Raw genomic sequence first — 23,055 nt, 5'->3', positions numbered from 1 at the left:
ACGGGGACAAGAGGAGACGGGGACAAGAGGAGACGGGGACAAGAGGAGACGGGGACGAGAGGAGACAGGGACAAGAGGAGATGGGGACAGGGACTAGAGGAGACAGGGACAAGAGGAGACGGGGACAAGAGGAGACAAGAGGAGACGGGGACAAGAGGAGACGGGGACAAGAGGAGACGGGGACAAGAGGAGACGGGGACAAGAGGAGACGGGGACAAGAGGAGACGGGGACAAGAGGAGACAGGGACAAGAGGAGACAGGGACAAGAGGAGACAGGGACAAGAGGAGACCGGGACAAGAGGAGACGGGGACAAGAGGAGACGGGGACAAGAGGAGACGGGGACAAGAGGAGACGGGGACAAGAGGAGACGGGGACAAGAGGAGACAGGGACAAGAGGAGACAAGAGGAGACAGAGACTAGAGGAGACAGGGACAAGAGGAGACAGGGACAAGAGGAGACGGGGACAAGAGGAGACAGGGACAAGAGGAGACAAGAGGAGACGGGGACAAGAGGAGACGGGGACAAGAGGAGACGGGGACAAGAGGAGACGGGGACAAGAGGAGACAAGGACAAGAGGAGACAAGGACAAGAGGAGACGGGGACAAGAGGAGACGGGGACAAGAGGAGACGGGGACAAGAGGAGACGGGGACAAGAGGAGACGGGGACAAGAGGAGACGGGGACAAGAGGAGACGGGGACAAGAGGAGACGGGGACAAGAGGAGACAGGGACAAGAGGAGACGGGGACAAGAGGAGACGGGGACAAGAGGAGACGGGGACAAGAGGAGACGGGACAAGAAACTGGGACAAGAGGAGACGGGGACAAGAGGAGACAGGGACAAGAGGAGACGGGGACAAGAGGAGACGGGGACAAGAGGAGACGGGACAAGAAACTGGGACAAGAGGAGACGGGGACAAGAGGAGACGGGACAAGAGGAGACGGGGACAAGAGGAGACAGGGACAAGAGGAGACGGGACAAGAAACTGGGACAAGAGGAGACGGGGACAAGAGGAGACGGGGACAAGAGGAGACAGGGACAAGAGGAGACAGGGACAAGAGGAGACGGGACAAGAAACTGGGACAAGAGGAGACGGGGACAAGAGGAGACGGGGACAAGAGGAGACGGGGACAAGAGGAGACGGGGACAAGAGGAGACGGGACAAGAAACTGGGACAAGAGGAGACGGGGACAAGAAACTGGGACAAGAGGAGACGGGGACAAGAGGAGACAGGGACAAGAGGAGACGGGGACAAGAGGAGACGGGGACAAGAGGAGACGGGGACAAGAGGAGACGGGGACAAGAGGAGACGGGACAAGAAACTGGGACAAGAGGAGACGGGGACAAGAGGAGACGGGGACAAGAGGAGACAGGGACAAGAGGAGACGGGGACAAGAGGAGACGGGGACAAGAGGAGACGGGGACAAGAGGAGACGGGGACAAGAGGAGACGGGGACAAGAGGAGACGGGGACAAGAGGAGACGGGACAAGAAACTGGGACAAGAGGAGACAGGGACAAGAGGAGACGGGGACAAGAGGAGACGGGGACAAGAGGAGACAGAGACAAGAGGAGACGGGGACAAGAGGAGACGGGGACAAGAGACAGGGACAAGAGGAGACGGGGACAAGAGGAGACAGGGACAAGAGGAGACAGGGACAAGAGGAGACGGGGAGAAGAGGAGACGGGGACAAGAGGAGACGGGGACAAGAGGAGACGGGGACAAGAGGAGACAGGGGACAAGAGGAGACGGGGACAAGAGGAGACGGGGACAAGAGGAGACGGGGACAAGGAGACAGGGACAAGAGGAGACGGGACAAGAGGAGACAGGGGACAAGAGGAGACGGGGACAAGAGGAGACGGGGACAAGAGGAGACGGGGACAAGGAGACAGGGACAAGAGGAGACGGGACAAGAGGAGACAGGGGACAAGAGGAGACGGGGACAAGAGGAGACGGGGACAAGAAACTGGGACAAGAGGAGACGGGGACAAGAGGAGACGGGGACAAGAGGAGACGGGGACAAGAGGAGACGGGACAAGAAACTGGGACAAGAGGAGACGGGGACAAGAGGAGACGGGGACAAGAGGAGACGGGACAAGAGGAGACGGGGACAAGAGGAGACAGGGACAAGAGGAGACGGGGACAAGAGGAGACGGGACAAGAAACTGGGACAAGAGGAGACAGGGACAAGAGGAGACGGGGACAAGAGGAGACGGGGACAAGAGGAGACAGAGACAAGAGGAGACGGGGACAAGAGGAGACGGGGACAAGAGACAGGGACAAGAGGAGACGGGGACAAGAGGAGACAGGGACAAGAGGAGACGGGGAGAAGAGGAGACGGGGACAAGAGGAGACGGGGACAAGAGGAGACGGGGACAAGAAACTGGGACAAGAGGAGACGGGGACAAGAGGAGACAGGGACAAGAGGAGACGGGGACAAGAAACTGGGACAAGAGGAGACGGGGACAAGAGGAGACGGGGACAAGAAACTGGGACAAGAGGAGACGGGGACAAGAGGAGACGGGGACGAGAGGAGACGGGGACGAGAGGAGACGGGGACAAGAAGAGACGGGGACAAGAGGAGACAGGGACAAGAGGAGACGGGGACAAGAGGAGACGGGGACAAGAGGAGACAGGGACAAGAGGAGACGGAGACAAGAGGAGACGGGGACAAGAGGAGACGGGGACAAGAGGAGACGGGGACAAGAAACTGGGACAAGAGGAGACGGGGACAAGAGGAGACAGGGACAAGAGGAGACGGGGACAAGAAACTGGGACAAGAGGAGACAGGGACAAGAGGAGACGGGGACGAGAGGAGACGGGGACAAGAGGAGACGGGGACAAGAGGAGACGGGGACAAGAGGAGACGGGGACGAGAGGAGACGGGGACGAGAGGAGACGGGGACGAGAGGAGACAGGGACGAGAGGAGACAAGGACAAGAGGAGACGGGGACAAGAGGAGACGGGGACAAGAGGAGACGGGGACAAGAGGAGACGGGGACGAGAGGAGACAGGGACAAGAGGAGATGGGGACAGGGACTAGAGGAGACAGGGACAAGAGGAGACGGGGACAAGAGGAGACGGGGACAAGAGGAGACGGGGACAAGAGGAGACGGGGACAAGAGGAGACGGGGACAAGAGGAGACGGGGACAAGAGGAGACGGGGACAAGAGGAGACAGGGACAAGAGGAGACAGGGACAAGAGGAGACAGGGACAAGAGGAGACAGGGACAAGAGGAGACGGGGACAAGAGGAGACGGGGACAAGAGGAGACGGGGACAAGAGGAGACGGGGACAAGAGGAGACGGGGACAAGAGGAGACAGGGACAAGAGGAGACGGGGACAAGAGGAGACGGGGACAAGAGGAGACGGGGACAAGAGGAGACGGGGACAAGAGGAGACGGGGACAAGAGGAGACGGGGACAAGAGGAGACGGGGACAAGAGGAGACGGGGACAAGAGGAGACGGGGACAAGAGGAGACGGGGACAAGAGGAGACAGGGACAAGAGGAGACAAGAGGAGACGGGGACAAGAGGAGACGGGGACAAGAGGAGACGGGGACAAGAGGAGACGGGGACAAGAGACAGGGACAAGAGGAGACGGGGACAAGAGGAGACGGGGACAAGAGGAGACAAGGACAAGAGGAGACGGGGACAAGAGGAGACGGGGACAAGAGGAGACGGGGACAAGAGGAGATGGGGACAAGAGACGGGGACAAGAGGAGACGGGGACAAGAGGAGACGGGGACAAGAGGAGACGGGGACAAGAGGAGACGGGGACAAGAGGAGACGAGACAAGAGGAGACGGGGACAAGAGGAGACGGGGACAAGAGGAGACAGGGACAAGAGGAGACAGAGACGAGAGGAGACGGGGACAAGAGGAGACGGGGACAAGAGGAGACGGGGACAAGAGGAGACAGGGACAAGAGGAGACGGGGACAAGAGGAGACAGGGACAAGAGGAGACAGGGTTAGGGTTAGGGTTAACCCTCGGGACCCTGGTACCTCGTAGTGCAGGCGCCGGGCCTTGGACATGGCAGGCAGGGAGGTCCTCTTGCCACTGATGTTCCTGAATACCTGGAACACCATGAAGCAGAGGAACAGGAAGTAGAGGCAGGCGCAGATCCCCGCCACGATGATGAACGCCATCTACAGGCCACGGCGGTCAAGGAAGCCACGGGGGGCGTGAGAGGGACATGAGGCATGAGAGCTACAGCGTTACAATCACCACCCAACAACCACGCGAGTCCACCTCCACTAGGCTATTTATAACAAAGGAAGGAAACATCTTCAAGGGTTTTGGTTAAAGAAAGAGTCTTTATAAAGCCTCTCTTTACCAAGTCACTCTTTATAACGCCTCTTTATCAAGTCACTCTTTATCAAGTCTCTATTAGGTCTCTCTTTATCAAGTCACTATTAGGTATCTCTTTATCAAGTCACTCTTTATCAAGTCTCCATTAGGTCTCTCTCTATCAAATCACTATTTATCAAGTCTCTATTAGGTCTCTCTTTATCAAGTCACTCTTTATCAAGTCTCCATTAGGTCTCTCTTTTATCAAATCTCATTATCAAGTGTCTCTTAAGTCACTCATCAGGCTCTGTCTCCTAGCTACAGCATGTCTCCTAGCTACACCATGACTCCTACTGTAGCTACAGCATGACTCCTAGCTACACCATGTCTCCTAGCTACAGCATGACTCCTAGCTACACCATGACTCCTAGCTACAGCATGTCTCCTAGCTACACCATGACTCCTACTGTAGCTACACCATGACTCCTAGCTACAGCATGTCTCCTACTGTAGCTACAGCATGTCTCCTAGCTACACCATGACTCCTAGCTACAGCATGTCTCCTAGCTACACCATGTATCCTACTGTAGCTACAGCATGACTCCTAGCTACACCATGACTCCTAGCTACACCATGTCTCCTAGCTACACCATGACTCCTAGCTACACCATGACTCCTAGCTACACCATGTCTCCTAGCTACAGCATGTCTGCTAGCTAAACCATGTCTCCTAGCTACACCATGTCTGCTAGCTACACCATGACTCCTAGCTAAACCATGTCTCCTAGCTACACCATGTCTGCTAGCTACACCATGACTCCTAGCTACAGCATGTCTCCTAGCTACACCATGACTCCTAGCTACAGCATGTCTCCTAGCTACACCATGACTCCTAGCTACACCATGACTCCTAGCTACACCATGTCTCCTAGCTACAGCATCTCTCCTAGCTACACCATGTCTCCTAGCTACAGCATATCTCCTAGCTACAGCATGACTCCTAGCTACACCATGACTCCTAGCTACAGCATCTCTCCTAGCTACAGCATGACTCCTAGCTACAGCATCTCTCCTAGCTACAGCATGACTCCTAGCTATATCATATCTCCTAGCTACAGCATGTCTCCTAGCTACAGCATGTCTCCTAGCTACAGCATGTCTCCTAGCTACAGCATGACTCCTAGCTACAGCATGTCTCCTAGCTACAGCATGTCTGCTAGCTATATCATATCTCCTAGCTACAGCATGACTCCTAGCTACAGCATGTCTCCTAGCTACAGCATGACTCCTAGCTACAGCATGTCTCCTAGCTACAGCATGACTCCTAGCTACAGCATGTCTCCTAGCTAAACCATGTCTCCTAGCTACAGCATGTCTGCTAGCTATATCATATCTCCTAGCTACAGCATGTCTCCTAGCTATATCATATATCCTAGCTACAGCATGACTCCTAGCTACAGCATGACTCCTAGCTACAGCATATATCCTAGCTACAGCATGACTCCTAGCTATATCATATCTCCTAGCTACAGCATGTCTCCTAGCTACAGCATGTCTCCTAGCTACACCATATATCCTAGCTACAGCATGTCTCCTAGCTACAGCATGACTCCTAGCTACAGCATGTCTCCTAGCTACACCATATATCCTAGCTACACCATATATCCTAGCTACAGCATGTCTCCTAGCTACAGCATGACTCCTAGCTACACCATGACTCCTAGCTACACCATATATCCTAGCTACACCATGACTCCTAGCTACACCATATCTCCTAGCTACAGCATGTCTCCTAGCTACAGCATGTCTCCTAGCTACACCATATATCCTAGCTACAGCATGTCTCCTAGCTACAGCATGACTCCTAGCTACAGCATGTCTCCTAGCTACACCATATATCCTAGCTACACCATATATCCTAGCTACAGCATGTCTCCTAGCTACAGCATGACTCCTAGCTACAGCATGACTCCTAGCTACACCATGACTCCTAGCTACACCATATATCCTAGCTACACCATGACTCCTAGCTACACCATATCTCCTAGCTACAGCATGTCTCCTAGCTACAGCATGTCTCCTAGCTACACCATATATCCTAGCTACAGCATGTCTCCTAGCTACAGCATGACTCCTAGCTACAGCATGTCTCCTAGCTACACCATATATCCTAGCTACACCATATATCCTAGCTACAGCATGTCTCCTAGCTACAGCATGACTCCTAGCTACACCATGACTCCTAGCTACACCATATATCCTAGCTACACCATGACTCCTAGCTACACCATATCTCCTAGCTACATCATGTCTCCTAGCTACACCATATATCCTAGCTACACCATATATCCTAGCTACATCATGTCTCCTAGCTACAGCATGTCTCCTAGCTACACCATATATCCTAGCTACAGCATGTCTCCTAGCTACAGCATGACTCCTAGCTACAGCATGTCTCCTAGCTACAGCATGTCTGCTAGCTATATCATATCTCCTAGCTACAGCATGTCTCCTAGCTACAGCATGTCTCCTAGCTACAGCATGTCTCCTAGCTACACCATATATCCTAGCTACACCATATATCCTAGCTACATCATGTCTCCTAGCTACAGCATGTCTCCTAGCTACACCATATATCCTAGCTACAGCATGTCTCCTAGCTACAGCATGACTCCTAGCTACAGCATGTCTCCTAGCTACAGCATGTCTGCTAGCTATATCATATCTCCTAGCTACAGCATGTCTCCTAGCTACAGCATGTCTCCTAGCTACAGCATGTCTCCTAGCTACAGCATGTCTCCTAGCTACAGCATGTCTGCTAGCTATATCATATCTCCTAGCTACAGCATGTCTCCTAGCTACAGCATGTCTCCTAGCTACACCATGTCTAGGGTTGCCACCCGTCCCGTAAAATACGGAATTGTCCCGTAATTGGAAACTAAAAGACGCGTTCCGTATTGAACTGATACGGGACGCAAGTCTAATAAATAAACATGTATTTATATTAATCAATATAATTAAATAGTGTGCCCATTTAAACTCTTATGTTGTTATGCTCATCTGGAAAACGGAATTATTCATAATGGATTAACAGTTAATAAATAATAGAATTCATAAATACATAAATGCAAAAATACTTAAATAAATACTTAAACATAAATAAATAAATAAAGTGTTCAGACAACAATATAAAAGTCATACTGTTCAATTTCATTTAATTTCAATTGTATCATCCCACTCCTCCCATCTAGGTTACTGCAGCTGAGGTGACACAGGTATACCACACGGTTAAACACAACCTCAGCTACAACAGTGCTGACTGTTTGTTTTCTATGCATTTCAGGAGTTTGGGGGGCTGGCTCCCCTAAATAATTAAATAACATAACCCTAACCCTAACACCAAAATAAAGATTTTTTTTATTTTTACAAAATCCGCCCATTTTCACCCAAAAAACGCCCAAAAATGTCTTGCACGTGCATCGCGCACGCTCGATGACAGGTGTCCCTTATTTCTATTTGTGAAAGGTGGCAACCCTAACCATGTCTCCTAGCTACATCATGTCTCCTAGCTACACCATATATCCTAGGTACAGCATGTCTCCTAGCTACACCAGAGCTCCGACTCATTTTCTATTCACCAAGAGAGACCAGCTCTTTAATTTTTAAACGGCTAAAGATCTGATGCCTCTAACCCACTTAATATCCAGACTAGAGAGGCTGTCAAGATTACGTCATATTCCACATCTCTTAAGTATTAATACTGAGAGCTGAGGAACACGCCTGGCAGCTGGCGGTCACAGGAGATCTGAAGGACGGCTGGTGTTGGAGGCCTTCTGCGTCTCAACTAGTGTTCCACGTACATCGTGGCAATATTAGCCTTTTATTGTTTAAATAATAATAATAATAATAATAAAAACACTAAGCGCCGATGGTAGCATTTTTCCCAGGCTCTAGTATAACCACATGAAACGACAAACCACATGAATCCATAGAAACCCCACCATGTCTTGCTAGCTTACAGGGAGAAGTGGCTGAATATTGCTCCAAAGTTTAGCAATGTGGAAAATACAATAAATGTTCAAGGTTCATATGGGCAGGGCGGCTAGGTGGTGTAGTGGGCAAGGCACTCGCCACCAGTGTGGAGACGCTAGGATTCGCGTGTTCGAATCCAGCTCTCCACATTGTTTTCAGTTTAGCTGGTCGTCCGCAGTAATACACATTGGCCGTATTACGGGGAGGGAAAACTGAAGGGTGGGGATCGAACGTTGTGAACAAGCGACTCCTACAAGTCGGTTGGTGCGCCTGCGCAGTAGAATCAGGAAGTGTCGGGGGCAGCGTGAGCCTCCCACGCGTTACTCCTCGACACTGAGAGATCGAGCTGCGCAGGTGAAAAGATGCGACTGCTGTTACCTCAAGTACCGGAGGGGACTTGTGCTATGTATGACTTAGTCCACATTGCAGCCGGCTTGTGGGAGGCAAGAAACAGCGTTCGTGACAGGGGAGGGTTGAATTGGATGATACGAAATTGGGATGGGAGAAAATATAGAAAAATGGGAGAAAAAGTGGATCAAAAAAAAAAAAGTTCATATGGGCAATAAGTGTTCAAATGTAAAAATATTGAATGTCGGCCATCAGCAGTTTCAGGAGAACCTGCCTTTTCTCAGTCCTTGCCCCACAATGGTGGAATGAACTACCCACCCCAGTTAGGACAGCCGAAACACGTCCAATCTTTCGCCGTCGACTAAAGACGCACTTCAACCATTATCTGAAAAAAATAATATATATATATATATATCTAACCCTAACTAACCTTACTGTCATGCACGTCTTGTCCTAATAAACTAACCTACACTGTAGCACTCAACACTTTGATGAACATTGTTACTCAGCTGATAGAGTTGTGCCCTTCCTGATGACTTGTCATACAGAACTTGTAAGTCACTTTGGATAAAAGCGTCAGCTAAATGACTAAATGTAAATACATACAGCAAGAACAGAGAGACTCAGACTCAGCTTCTTCCCCCAGGCCATCAGAAGACTGAACACTGATCTCTCCACACACAAGCACACATGAACACACACACACACACACACACACACACACACACTTGCACTCTCACACACAAACACACTACAAAAAAGGTCACTTTAAAAAAACATAACTGTATATTTGTATATTATTGTATATAGTACTCATTACCTTTCATTCTTAAGCTTAGCATTGTATTCTTATTACTTTTTATCATGTCTATTTTATAATCTATTCTATTTTATTATTTGTATTTTTGCACAATCAAGGCATGGCCACCTTCATTTCACTACATGTCTTGTGTATGTATGTGACAAATAAATCTCTTGAATCTTGAAAGGATACAGCCAGCTCGGTCCCCACGTCTGAGGCCCAGATGCTGTAGAAGGGATTAGTCAACTGGACTCCCCTGGTGAGACAAACAAACAAAGACATTTTGACGTCATACCAAAAAAAATCCATGATGACAAAATCGCTATTTTAGGTTAGAGGTCTCTCTATGGTTAAGGTAGGAGTTATTATCTCCACTGACGGTAAGGGTTATTATCTCCACTGACATTAAGGTTAAGGTAAGGGTTATTATCTCCACTGACATGAACACATTGACCGCCAGAGGTCACTGTGGGCGTATGGCCGTTTGTGCCAGCGCTTTGTTCAATGGAGAGAATGCCGTGTTTGCGAGTGCTAAAACTATATTAAATATTATAGCTATGGATCTAATAACGTTGTCGATTGTCAGTGAGTTTCTTCTGGTCAACATGCAAAAAAGATAATTCTTTCATCCGTACATTTCCGTTTTATACCGTGGTGAATATGAGTATAGTTTGAGTGATTCAGAGTAATCCCAGGAAAAGACGCGAAAACAGCCCTTTAGTTAAATCCACTTATCACGTTGCCATTTTTCGCCTGGTTATCGAATCTTCCTGAAATCAATGCTAGATTATCGTTATTATGTCTCCTCATCCACGCCTGAAAGGGGGCTTGGAGCGGGGCGCCCCTCCGTGCTGTGATGTGACCAAAGGGAAACAGCACACACACATTCCACACAGACAGCTTCGATCGCGGGAGAAAAAAATATCAGATCAACGCAAGATTGGAAATATACTCTCCTTACCTTGTCTCTGATGTAATGCAAAAAAAGAATCCAATGATCTGATCGCCATTCCAAGTACTGGTCGCGGTAGTCCGTCCCACGTTATCTGGCATTGCATATGAACGAGGGGGGGGGGCCAGCCTAGTTGATGCATCGTTGTAAGCGATCGTCTTGCCGGAGTATTTACACCCCGCCCGCACGGCTCGGCCCAGAAAACAAACGACATAATTTCAAATGGAGTGCAATAGCGGCCGCAAGGCGTTAGGTGGCGGTATTGACCATCTGCGAGCTCAGACACATTCAGAACAGCCTGCCTCGATGGATTATGAATGGCAATAGCGAATAAAAGAAAAACGGATCCAATAACGAGTATACTCGTAGTCTGGCGCTCAACGATTGGCGGGCTAACACGAGTTAACTCGTTGTTGGCGCAGAAAGGGTTATGGTTAAGGTAAGGGTTATTATCTCCACTGACATTAAGGTTAAGGTAAGGGTTATTATCTCCACTGACATTAACTCAATGGAGGCCAAACCCGAGATAAGTCAGGTTAACTCACCAGCGGTTGGGCGCCAGACCCGAGATTTCTCGGGTTTTGGTAGTTTATTCCTTTATTCGATATTTTTATTCATTATTCATCCAGGGACCTTGGTGTTACCATAGGGAATGAGTCTGAGATTGCCAAAGTGAAATACCGGCCGCATCCAGCTAGACAGCGGTATCGAGCACCCTTTGTAACCTTGTATCTTGGCCTGTGTAATGGCCAAATGTCTCCGGGCTCACTTTTCTTTGTCGGGCGATTGGAGCGGTTCTCCCGGTTCCATTGAAGCGCGTCAAATATCCCTGATCCATATGTTGTGGTGGGTTATGCCATGGACCAAATGGACATCGGATGTACCAGATGGCGATCAAACAATTGGAATATTATTTTTGGAATACTCCCAATCACAGGTAAAGACTATCTGACGTCAATTTTTGCTTGATCGTGCAATGCTTTTATACCGATCGGGCTGATAAGCGTTTTTAGTGTTCAATACGAATGCCGCCGTTACTGGCAATCAAATAATCAGAAACGACCCCCCCCCCCCCCCCTTCATGCATTCATGATGAAACATAATACCTATGACATAGATTTGATTTGGGAATAGTAGCGTGTACAGGCAAGAAACGGCAACGTTTATAGTAGAATTTACGTATAAGGCTATAACTCAGCATTTCGGGAATTACCCCAGACCACTCTAAAACCATATTTATATTCACCACGGAATAACACAAATTTATTCTTTTTCACATATTGAACGATAGATAGGTGATGTCAAATGGGCCATAGTATTGTATCCATAGCTATAATATAGAATATAGTTATAGCTCTACAAACAAGGTGACGCACTCCTATCTTTTAAAGTGTGGCCTTGCTATGACGGGCCCCGTCTAATAGCTGGCGCTGAATGAGTTAAGGTAAGGTTTATAAAGGTCCCCACTGACATTAAGGTTAGGGTTAAGGTAAGGGTTATTATCTCCACTGACATTAACACTTTCAGTGCCAGCCATAACGTTGATTAATGTCCTTGGATGCCAGCATCCACTTCAATGATGGCGTTAAAAACGCATAATCTAGGTTTTATATTATGGCTATGTGTCTAATCTGCCCGTCGCTTATCAATGACTTGTTTGCAGTCAACATTGTCAAAACGGATTTTTTTTTAATAATCGGTTCATATCCTTTTTATAGCATTTCGAAAAGCTATCGTTTTCTAGAAAATTTCCGGAAAATAGAAAGATTTATAAAGGTCTCCACTGACATTAATGTTAGGGTGAAGGTAAGGTTTATAAAGGTCTCCACTGACATTAAGGTTAGGGTGAAGGTAAGGTTTATAAAGGTGTTACGGACTGTGTCCTTATGTGTATATATATGGGAGTAATGTATGTAATCTGTTGTGTATATAGGCATGTTTTGTTTGTTGTTGTCTTGTCTCCCTCTTGTGTCTACATATCCCCAGGTTCCCAGTGGCAGCAGCAGCTGGTCAATCACCCACTCACCCCGGTGCAGCGGCAGCTGAGACTCGTCCCACAATCAACATCCACTCCCTTCATAATACCCTTTGTGTTTCAGTGTTAGTTAGCTCCCTGGTTCGTTTGGTCTGTGTTGGTGGTAACTATGGCTCTAGTGTGTTGGTGCTTTTGTAGGTAGAGCTCTCTGGTTCATTGATGTGGTAAAGTAGAGCTCTTGGTGTCTTTGTACACACTCTTTGTTACACACTCTCTTTTGTGGCTTTTGGTAATAGAGCTGAGGCTCTTAGGGTACATTTGTGTCAGAGCTGGTAAAAGCTTAATTGGAGCTAATTTTGTGTGAGAGCTAATCAAAGCTCTGTGTGAGCTCATTGTGTGTGAGAGCTAGTCAAAGCTCTGTGTGAGCTCATTGTGTGTGAGAGCTGGTCAAAGCTCTAGTTATTTGGGCCATTGGTCTATATAGTATTGTATCTTTTTGTGTTGTTGTACATTTCTGTACTAATCCTTTGCATATTTGTTTGTCACCCAGCCTATGGTGATTGTTTCCTGTTATTAATCTTTTGTTTCGCACACAGGGACATTGAGGGCAGAAAGATACCCTGGGGTCTACATCTGCATCACGTAGGAGAACTACTGTTAAAGACACCAGCTTAGAGTGAGCACCACCTCCTGTACTTTGGGGCGTCCGCGCCTGTAAGGGGGGGGGGGCTTTTGTTTCATTTTGATATTATTTGGTGCTCACTGGTAGGTCCTCTTTGCTCTCTGTGTTGCTGATCTCATTTGTGTAAAATAAATATTGTTATTTTACAATCTGTCTATGGTGTTTTGTGTCACTGCATCCTCACCTATCCTGTCTGTGGCCTAGTGTTGCGTCTCCCCACGGGGGCACGTAACAAAAGGTCTCCACTGACATTAAGGTTAGGGTGAAGGTAAGGTTTATAAAGGTCTCCACTGACATTAAGGTTAGGGTGAAGGTAAGGTTTATAAAGGTCTCCACTGACATTAAGGTTAGGGTGAAGGTAAGGTTTATAAAGGTCTCCACTGACATTAAGGTTAGGGTGAAGGTAAGGTTTATAAAGGTCTCCACTGACATTAAGGTTAGGGTGAAGGTAAGGTTTATAAAGGTCTCCACTGACATTAAGGTTAGGGTGAAGGTAAGGTAGCGGGACCTCACCTCTCGCACATGTCGAAGATGAAGAGGCAGAAGGAGCCGAAGACGATGGGTCCGACCTGCTTCCAGTAGACCGAGAAGCGGTTCCTCTCCATCTGGTCCTGGAGTCCGACAGGATACAGGCAGCCAAGACAAAAAGGTAGAAAAGTCAGATCTCATCAGGTCAGCAACATGCTTTCTGTCAGCCATCTCACAGAGTTCCTGACATCACCTACACAGGGCCAACTCTGAACTCTGTTGCCTATACTTTACCTACTGCTTTCACTGTCTACAACCGTCTTACGGCCCAAACGCACCGAACGCGGGACGCGGGCAATCAGCGCTTCACTTTTGCACCCATGTTAACGGGCGTCACTGTTCACACCGGCCGCGAGCGGGCGGGCGACTCGCGGGCTGGAAGCGTATTTTTCCGCTTCGTTTGGAATCAGAGGCGTGCGCACGGCCAATTTTCACAGAAATACACTCAATATCTGCATTATTACCACACATATAGATGTTGTTCAACCAGCTAATGTGTCTGTATCTTTCCCAATACAAATAAACCATACTATACTTTTTCAGGAGTACAGTGACACTGATTTGATCATTCTAAAATTTATTCTAACATTCTAATTAATGAGATAATAACGGGTTATACATGCAAAATGGACAATAGAACACTGGAACTGGAAATCTTGGAAGCTCTGAAGTCGGACTCGGTGTGGACGGCCACGCGAGTTGTTCTCGCACGAAACCCGCGAGTGCCTGCGTGCGCGCCCCGGCGTTGTACTCACTTTATACCTACATACCGCTTTCACGGTCTACAACCGTCTTATACTGCATGAGCTGCTGCGCTAATAAAGTTCAACAGGGCTCTATGGAGAAACCATGACACTCAAGTTGTTTTAAAAGTCGTTTCAAATGAAAACGGCTGCATGTCATTTAGCCAAATCAGCATGGCTGTGAGTGTCTTTCACCTTTTTACATATCTAGCTTTGGCATGGATTGATTAGAACACATTAGATTGTGTGATTGGCATGAAACCCGTTCTTATATTATTTAGTATATTTTCATGCTTAGGGTTTCTGACTGGGTTCCAATGATACCGATGAGATATGGAGAAAGCAGTCATACAGTACCATGAGATGAGATATGGAGAAAGCAGTCATACAGTACCATGAGATGTGATATGAGATATGGAGAAAGCAGTCATACAGTACCATGAGATGAGATATGGAGAAAGCAGTCATACAGTACCATGAGATGTGATATGAGATATGGGGAAAGCAGTCATACAGTACCATGAGATGTTCTCCACAGAAGATGATCCAGAAGGACAGCAGCATGGCGTAGAAGATGCCCTGCCTGATGTCTCCAAACAGCAGCATCCAGGTCCAGTTGAAGCCGACCGAGAACCACTCCACCGGGAGGTTGATGAAGGTCATGGAGATGCCCAGAGCGAAGATCACCCTGAGGAAGAGTGAGCATCATCATCAGATCAGGCGACAGTGGCTCAGGAGGTAGAGCAGTCATCTGGTAATCGGAAGATTCACGGTTCGATTCCCGCTCCTCCCGGGCAGCGTATCGAAGTGTCCTTGCGCAAGACACTTAACCCCTAACTGCTTCAGATGAGAAGGTTGGTACCTTGCAAGGTACCTCTGCCGTCGGTGTGTGAGTGAATGGGTGAGCGTGAGGAACAAAAAATTGGAAAGCACTTTGGATAAAAGCGCTATAGAAATGCACTGTTGAAACGTAAATAATCTAAAATAATAAAATTATTCTGTTACAGCTGCTGAGCTATATACTATAGCTAATGTCCATCAATATCTTCCTTTTGATCTCCAACCTTTGTCAATCAAGTTGTACATGTTTTTAATTGATTTGTTATCCTCGCTCTCTGCCTCGTCTTGTTGTCCGTTGTTATGATTTTATATGCTGTGTGATTTTATATCCACCTCCTAGTTGAGACTCAGCCCCCCCCTCTGGACCACCTCCTAGTTGAGACTCAGCCCCCCCCTCTGGACCACCTTCTAGTTGAGACTCAGCCCCCCCCCCCTCTGGACCACCTTCTAGTTGAGACTCAGCCCCCCCCCCCCCCCCCCCTCTGGACCACCTTCTAGTTGAGACTCAGCCCCCCCCCCCCCTCTGGACCACCTTCTAGTTGAGACTCAGCCCCCCCCCCCCTCTGGACCACCTTCTAGTTGAGACTCAGCCCCCCCTTCTAGTTGAGACTCAGCCCCCCCCCCCCCCCCCCCTCTGGACCACCTTCTAGTTGAGACTCAGCCCCCCCTCTGGACCACCTTCTAGTTGAGACTCAGCCCCCCCTTCTAGTTGAGACTCAGCCCCCCCCCCCCCTCTGGACCACCTTCTAGTTGAGACTCAGCCCCCCCTCCTAGTTGAGACTCAGCCCCCCCTCCTAGTTGAGACTCAGCCCCCCCTCTGGACCACCTCCTAGTTGAGACTCAGCCCCCCCTCTGGACCACCTTCTAGTTGAGACTCAGCCCCCCCCCCCCCCCCCCCCCCCTCTGGACCACCTCCTAGTTGAGACTCAGCCCCCCCTTCTGGACCACCTCCTAGTTGAGACTCAGCCCCCCCCTCTGGACCACCTTCTAGTTGAGACTCAGCCCCCCCCTCTGGACCACCTCCTAGTTGAGACTCAGCCCTGAAACCCTGTATATGACTTATGTTCTGAATCACAACGCGTTCTGAATATCGATATCTGCAGCCCTGTAGGCAGTTAAGTTACATCAGCAGCTTTTGTGAATCAATAAATGAATAAATCAAACGGGTGACACAGCTACTCCTGCAGCAGGCGACTCAAAGCATCTACAGCAACAACGTGTTTCAGTGTTTCGTGGTCGTCGCTACGTTCAGGTCAGAGGCGGCCAGTAACTCCAGTCCTACACCCAGTAACTCCAGTCCTACACCCAGTAACTCCAGTCCTACACCCAGTAACTCCAGTCCTACACCCAGTAACTCCAGTCCTACACCCAGTAACTCCAGTCCTACACCCAGTAACTCCAGTCCTACACCCAGTAACTCCAGTCCTACACCCAGTAACTCCAGTCCTACACCCAGTAACTCCAGTTGTAACTGAGGGGTACAATTCCCTGACTGTATTACTAGATATGATACTTACTACCACTACCTTTGTACTTTATATTCGGCCACCCAGTACTCGGCATAAATATATTATGATAAACACTCTCACGTAGATGAAACGGATCCAACACAAATGTACGAAGTCGAAGTATGTATTTATTACTACACAGCAATGGTGTGTAGAGCAAGCACTTAATCACTTAATTACATTTATGAATTGAAATAGTATGCACTTTTATGGCAAAGAGTATTCGTCGGTATATCAATAGAGAATGTCCAATCTCTGAAGGCGCAGGTGGTACATATACGACCTGGAATAGTTAAGGAATAACAGCAATGATACTTTAATGATTATAAGACTGGATACACTAGGGGGGTTAATCCGGTCGCTTGTAAGACAACAGGAGTAGGAGGGGGGGGGGGGGTAGAGTCTGGCTGCCTCGTCCGGCTAAGGGTATCCTGGGTGAACCCACAGTAGTGCAGTTCAATGCGCCAGCGATCCTTGGACCACAGATGAAAGCAGCTGGACTCTCTGTGGGCCGGCTCTCTCCGGTCCACGGGGGAGAGACGTGAAGCGACCTCGTCTTGCAGAGCGTCTCCTCACCTTGCGTCCTCTCCAGGGGGGGGGGTTCCAACACACGGCAGTGTCGGGGGTCTTTATCCATGGAATAATCACTGTACACAAAGCATAATCCGTGCCTGGGAAGGCGGGCTGTCGTCGGTAGAATAATCCGGTATACAGGTCCACTCGCTCGTCGGCTCTGGGGCTCCTCGGATGCAGTCTCACATGGGGTCGACCATCCTGGATAAACAGCCAGTTTTCTGCCCGAAACGATGGGGTACTGACTACGGTAGTATTCTCACCGTACGAAGCACTATATATTAACAGACTATTATTAGCTTAATAGACTACGTCCAACTCGACGATATAGTGCCAAATATGACTATTCAAATATTAATATACACGATGTCTCAATACCGATGGTAGGCCGAACTTGGCCTTACTCCCACACGTGGCGTCGCGGGGAGGCTTTACGTCTGTCACTCTATTGGAGGGTAAGAAACTGGACTGAAAAAGGAAGTCCTACTTTAGTAGCGCAGTATATATACGCACTATGAACAAATAGTACCGTTAGTGGTGCGGTAGCCAGATTCCTACGCGGAACTAGGACTTGTTCGTACATGTTGAGCGGTACGTTTGAACTGGGTCTGGGGGGTATGGCAGCCTGGCACCAAGGTCTCGACCAATCGTAGAATGGAGACTATTATGGGATGTTCAGTAGGCTAGAATGGATATTCAATGCATATTGTACAAGGAATATACAAGGGATATCAGGGAATATTAGAGAATATACAAATACAATTAAATATATATATATAATAAATACATATATTCGGTTTAATCTGGCCCTTCACAACACCAGTCCTACACCCAGTAACTCCAGTCCTACACCCTGTAACTCCAGTCCTACACCCAGTAACTCCAGTCCTACACCCAGTAACTCCAGTCTTACACCCAGTAACTCCAGTCCTACACCCAGTAACTCCAGTCCTACACCCTGTAACTCCAGTCCTACACCCAGTAACTCCAGTCCTACACCCAGTAACTCCAGTCCTACACCCAGTAACTCCAGTCCTACACCCTGTAACTCCAGTCCTACACCCAGTAACTCCAGTCCTACACCCAGTAACTCCAGTCCTACACCCTGTAACTCCAGTCCTACACCCAGTAACTCCAGTAGAGTCCTACACCCAGTAACTCCAGTCCTACACCCAGTAACTCCAGTCCTACACCCAGTAACTCCAGTCCTACACCCTGTAACTCCAGTCCTACACCCTGTAACTCCAGTCCTACACCCAGTAACTACAGTAGAGTCGTACACCCAGTCCAAGATGCACCACTACACTTAATACATACTTATATACACTATAGGTACTTATATACTCTATACAAGTATTACCCACAGTCAAAGATGCACCACACACTATACGTACTTATACAAACTATACGTACTTATATACACTATTAGGGTTGGGTACCGTTCACATGGGAATCGATACCCGACGGTACCTGTTTTCGGTACTTTACTCTCTCTGTAATAACAACGTTTTTATTTCAGTTGTAAAACTAAACTAAAGTCTAAACATCTCAATTTCAACATTGTTATCACACCACACAAACTAAAACCCCTCCCTACCTCCCTCTCCCAAACTGTTCCTACAACAACTTTTTAATGTTGCATGATAATGTATACATTTATGATGTATTATTAGGGGTGTAACGATTCGACCCCACAACTATTCGATTATTCAGGCAACGATTCAATGCATCATGAAATGTCTTCATTTGACCACGATTCGATTAGATTAATTTTCAATTAACAGTCAGTTAATTCCCCAAAAAAAATTTGAATACACAAATGTGGCTGGGGGAACTGATCACTCAGCATGAATGGACTATAGGTCAATAAAAACAATACACACCATTTTTTTTTTTTTGGATTAATTTAGATTATAATCGGTTCTAACATTCAAATCGATGCATCGATTCTAACACATTAGAATCGATGCATTTCAATTAATCGATGCATCGTTACACCCCTATGTATTATTATTTTTTATGTTTAAATATCAACATTATCGGGCCATCCTCAGTAAATACTATCAAACTCCTGACCTCATCTCGTCTTTCCAAAGACCAGAGATGGGACGCGCGCACACACACACACACACACACACACACAAAGGGAGAATGGCTTATAGCAGACTTAATGATTTTAGAATATTTCAGCTAATGAAGTTAAATGTTTATTAACATCAACTATCCAGTTAGTTTTTATAGTGTAACGTTCGGCTACTTGGGTACACAGGAATGGCGAGGATGCAAAGCACGTTAAGACGCATTGGACCCGTTGCTCGCTGAGTTTTCACTGCACATAGAAACAGCACGACCCGCGAGAGGAGTCGTCACAGGGCTGTCGAACGCAGTTTGATGACATTACAGCAGAATGTTTGACCTCCTGACACAACATGCAGCAGATGAAGTGAGAACACATTGAGCTGGTATGCCGGGAATGTCTCATATACTGCCACTAGAGACACCGCCTGTGTGTATGTGTGTGTGTGTGTGTGTGTGTATGTGTGTGTGTGTGTGTCTGTGTGTGTGTGTGTCTGTGTGTGTGTGTGTCTGTGTGCACGCGTGTATTCAGTGTTGGTATACTTTTGATTCATTTACATTTAGTCATTTAGCTGAACGCTTTTATCCAAAACGACTTACAAGAATTGTACAACAAGTCAGCAGGAAGGGTACAACTCTGTAAGATTGTGCATCAGTGTTGAACTTGAGTGATAGTCTTGAGTGCATAGTAGTATATTAGCATACATATTAGCATACATATTAGCATAGTAGTGTGGTATAATATGTCCTCATGTAAATATGTTCCCCTTACCTGTGCCCCCCCCCCTCTCTGTGGAATCACCCCCCTCCCCTGTGTCCCCCAAACCTGTACCCCCTCCCCCCATCTGATCTATCAAATGGGACCACATCCCCCCCCCTTGTTAACTATATAGGTCTCCTCCCGAGATCTATCCAGGTTCTTCTTACCTGGGTAATTAAGCTGATCACCTGGGGGGAAACCCTCAGCCATTCTCTCTATGTATTCTATCTGTTTGGTTAATAAACCCTTGTTATTATCCAAGCCTCGGTTGACTGAGACATTCTTCATCAGGATATCTACAAATATCCCACAGTAGGTAGTAGTATAGGTATAGTATTATATACTATTATCATAGTAGGTAGTAGTATACATATAATCATAGTAGGTATAATAATAGGCATGGTAGATTACTTAAAAGCAAAGTGCATAATAGTAAAAGACAGTATGGAGGTATCTTGAGTGAAGTTGTACTGTGTGCTTAAATATCTTGAAATTATACTTGTGATGTTTGGTTACCTTTGCTCACCAACAGAATAGTTTACTAAAGTAATACATGTGTGTGTACTTAGATTACACTTACAGCACATTCATGTACATGAAAAGTACCTATTGGTGGAATGTGTGCTATAAATAACATGATGATGTAGAGTAAGCTTTTAAAATAATAATATTACATCCACAGAGACTTTAGAAAGATGCAGAATAAAAGCATTGCTTTCCCCCCAAAAATGATTGATTCATGAGAGAGAGAGCGAGAGAGGGAGAGATACAGAGAGAGAGGGGGAGAGAGACAGAGAGGCGAGAGAGAGTGTGTGTGTGTGTGTGTGTGTGTGTGTGTGTGTGTGTGTGTGTGTGTGTGTGTGTGTGTGTGTGTGTGTGTGTGTGTGTGTGTGTGTGTGTGTGTGTGTGTGTGTGTGTGTGTGTGTGCGCGCGCGCTAGCTGGCAGGTTGTGTGTTTCATGCTTGGTTGGTTTTCCTGTGCGGATCCGCGTACCTCATAATGATCAGTCTTCCCTGCACAGCAGGGGCTTAGAATAACACTGAGTGTACCTCATAATGATCAGTCTTCCCTGCACAGCAGGGGCTTAGAATAACACTGAGTGTACCTGATAATGATCAGTCTTCCCGCACAGCAGGGGCTTAGAATAACACTGAGTGTACCTCATAGTGATCAGTCTGATCCACTGCGTTCTAACCTACCTACCTGGCTGGCTGACTAACTGACTGACGAATCTCAGGGTGACAGTTAAGTAAAACAGCTTTCAGACTATTTCTTTATTTCTCATGTTATACAGACCATCTATTTCTGTTGTGTATTTATTGTTTTGAGTAAGGGGCTAAATAAGATGTTCTTTTCACTCATGGAATGTGCAAATTGACCGGTGCTTTGATTATGAAACACTTTTTTATTTTATGGAACTGTGCTTTACTGTACATTACATTGAAAATGGGGGACCCTGGTGTAAACAAGACGAAAGTCTTTCTCTGGTCTGCATCCCCTTAACAATTGTGTGTATTGAGCTGTACTGTATTGTACCCATTCTGCAATCTGTTAATAAAGTTTTCAATCAATCAATCAATCAATTCAATCAATCAATTCAATCAATCAATCAACCGTGTATTACTGTACATTACTGTGTATTAAATGGTAAATGGACTGCATGTATATAGCGCTTTTATACAAAGCGCTTTACAATTTGTTCCTCACAATTTACCCATTCACTCACACACCGACGGCGGAGGCGACCATGCAAGGTGCCAACCTGCTCATCGGGAGCAACTAGGGGTTAAGTGTCTTGCTCAAGGACACATCGACATGCTGCCCGGGAGAGTATTACTGTGTATTACTGTGATTTACTGTACATTACTGTGTATTACATTTTGTCATTTAGCTGACGCTTTTATCCAAAGCGACTAGCTGAGTAACAATATTCATCAACAATGTATTACTGTGTATTACTGTATACTGTGTATTACTGTACATTACTGTGCATTACTGTGCTTTACTGTGCGTTACTACCAGCAAATAAACAAATAAAAATGAAACTTGGGTTCCCATGACGAAGACACCATGAGGAAGTTGTGAAAAAAAGTCAGCACACCGTCTGCAGTGTTACCAAGTTTAATATAATTTAACACAACGTTTCGGCCTGTGGCCTTTTTCAAGTGTCACCAACATGTGAAAAGGGGTGGGGTATATATACATATTAGGGGTTGAACCAGGTCAAGGTTTAAATCAATTAGCCTATAGGCTACAAATTTACAAAACATATTACAGCTTAAGTGTTAGAACATACGGTACATAGTTACAATAACAGTAGTAGTTAGTAGTTAGATGTAACACACTTTCACATGTAAAATAGAGAAAAAATATATAATGAGAAAACTTAAAAAAACAGAACCAGACAGAATGTGTGTATTTACAGGAAGGGTTTAATGTCAAACTCTTCATTAAGTCCAAGAGGGGCCATGGTCTGAAGGGTGTGTATGTGGTAGGTCTCTCTCTGCAAAAGTAGTTTGCCACGGGATTCCATTGATCTCATTAACAAACTAAAGGCCACTGTACTACCAGACAATGCTACGTTTGTCACTTTAGATGTGACTGGTCTGTACACCAACATGATCCCACATGATGGTGGGATTGAAGCGGCACGCACCTCTCTGAGCCTCAGACCCGAGACTGATAAACCCAGTACTACCTGCATATGTGACCTAATGGAAACTGTACTGACCAACAATTACTTTAAGAAGTTCAAATCAGATCACGCTCTTCAAACCAAGGGTACGGCCATGGGGAGTACTATGGCCCCCAACTATGCTAATCTGTACATGGGTCAGTTTGAGAATCAATACATATTGGACCCCGTTGATAAAAAAAAGAATTCCAGACATATTGATATATCAGCGCTACATTAACGATATTTTCATTATTTGGACAGGGAGTGAAGAG

General features: G+C 46.9%; 1 protein-coding gene across 1 annotated transcript in view; it reads right to left on the bottom strand.

Moving 5' to 3' along the window:
• wls (Wnt ligand secretion mediator) overlaps positions 1-23,055 on the bottom strand; it is a 77,560-nt gene that overhangs the window by 16,445 nt on the left and 38,060 nt on the right. The window contains exons 6-9 of the mRNA XM_084313138.1: positions 14,869-15,037; positions 13,592-13,689; positions 9,662-9,725; positions 4,002-4,145 (exon numbers count right to left, since the gene is read on the bottom strand). Coding sequence (XP_084169264.1) covers positions 4,002-4,145; positions 9,662-9,725; positions 13,592-13,689; positions 14,869-15,037 — 475 coding nt within the window. The remainder of the gene's footprint in view (positions 1-4,001; positions 4,146-9,661; positions 9,726-13,591; positions 13,690-14,868; positions 15,038-23,055) is intronic.

The sequence above is a fragment of the Notolepis coatsorum genome (assembly GCF_963971535.1).
Source record: "Notolepis coatsorum genome assembly, chromosome: 4".
NCBI classification, from domain to species: Eukaryota; Metazoa; Chordata; class Actinopteri; order Aulopiformes; family Paralepididae; genus Notolepis; species Notolepis coatsorum.
The sequence above is the reverse complement of the archived record's forward strand: the minus strand, read 5'-3'. Positions and strand labels throughout refer to the sequence as shown.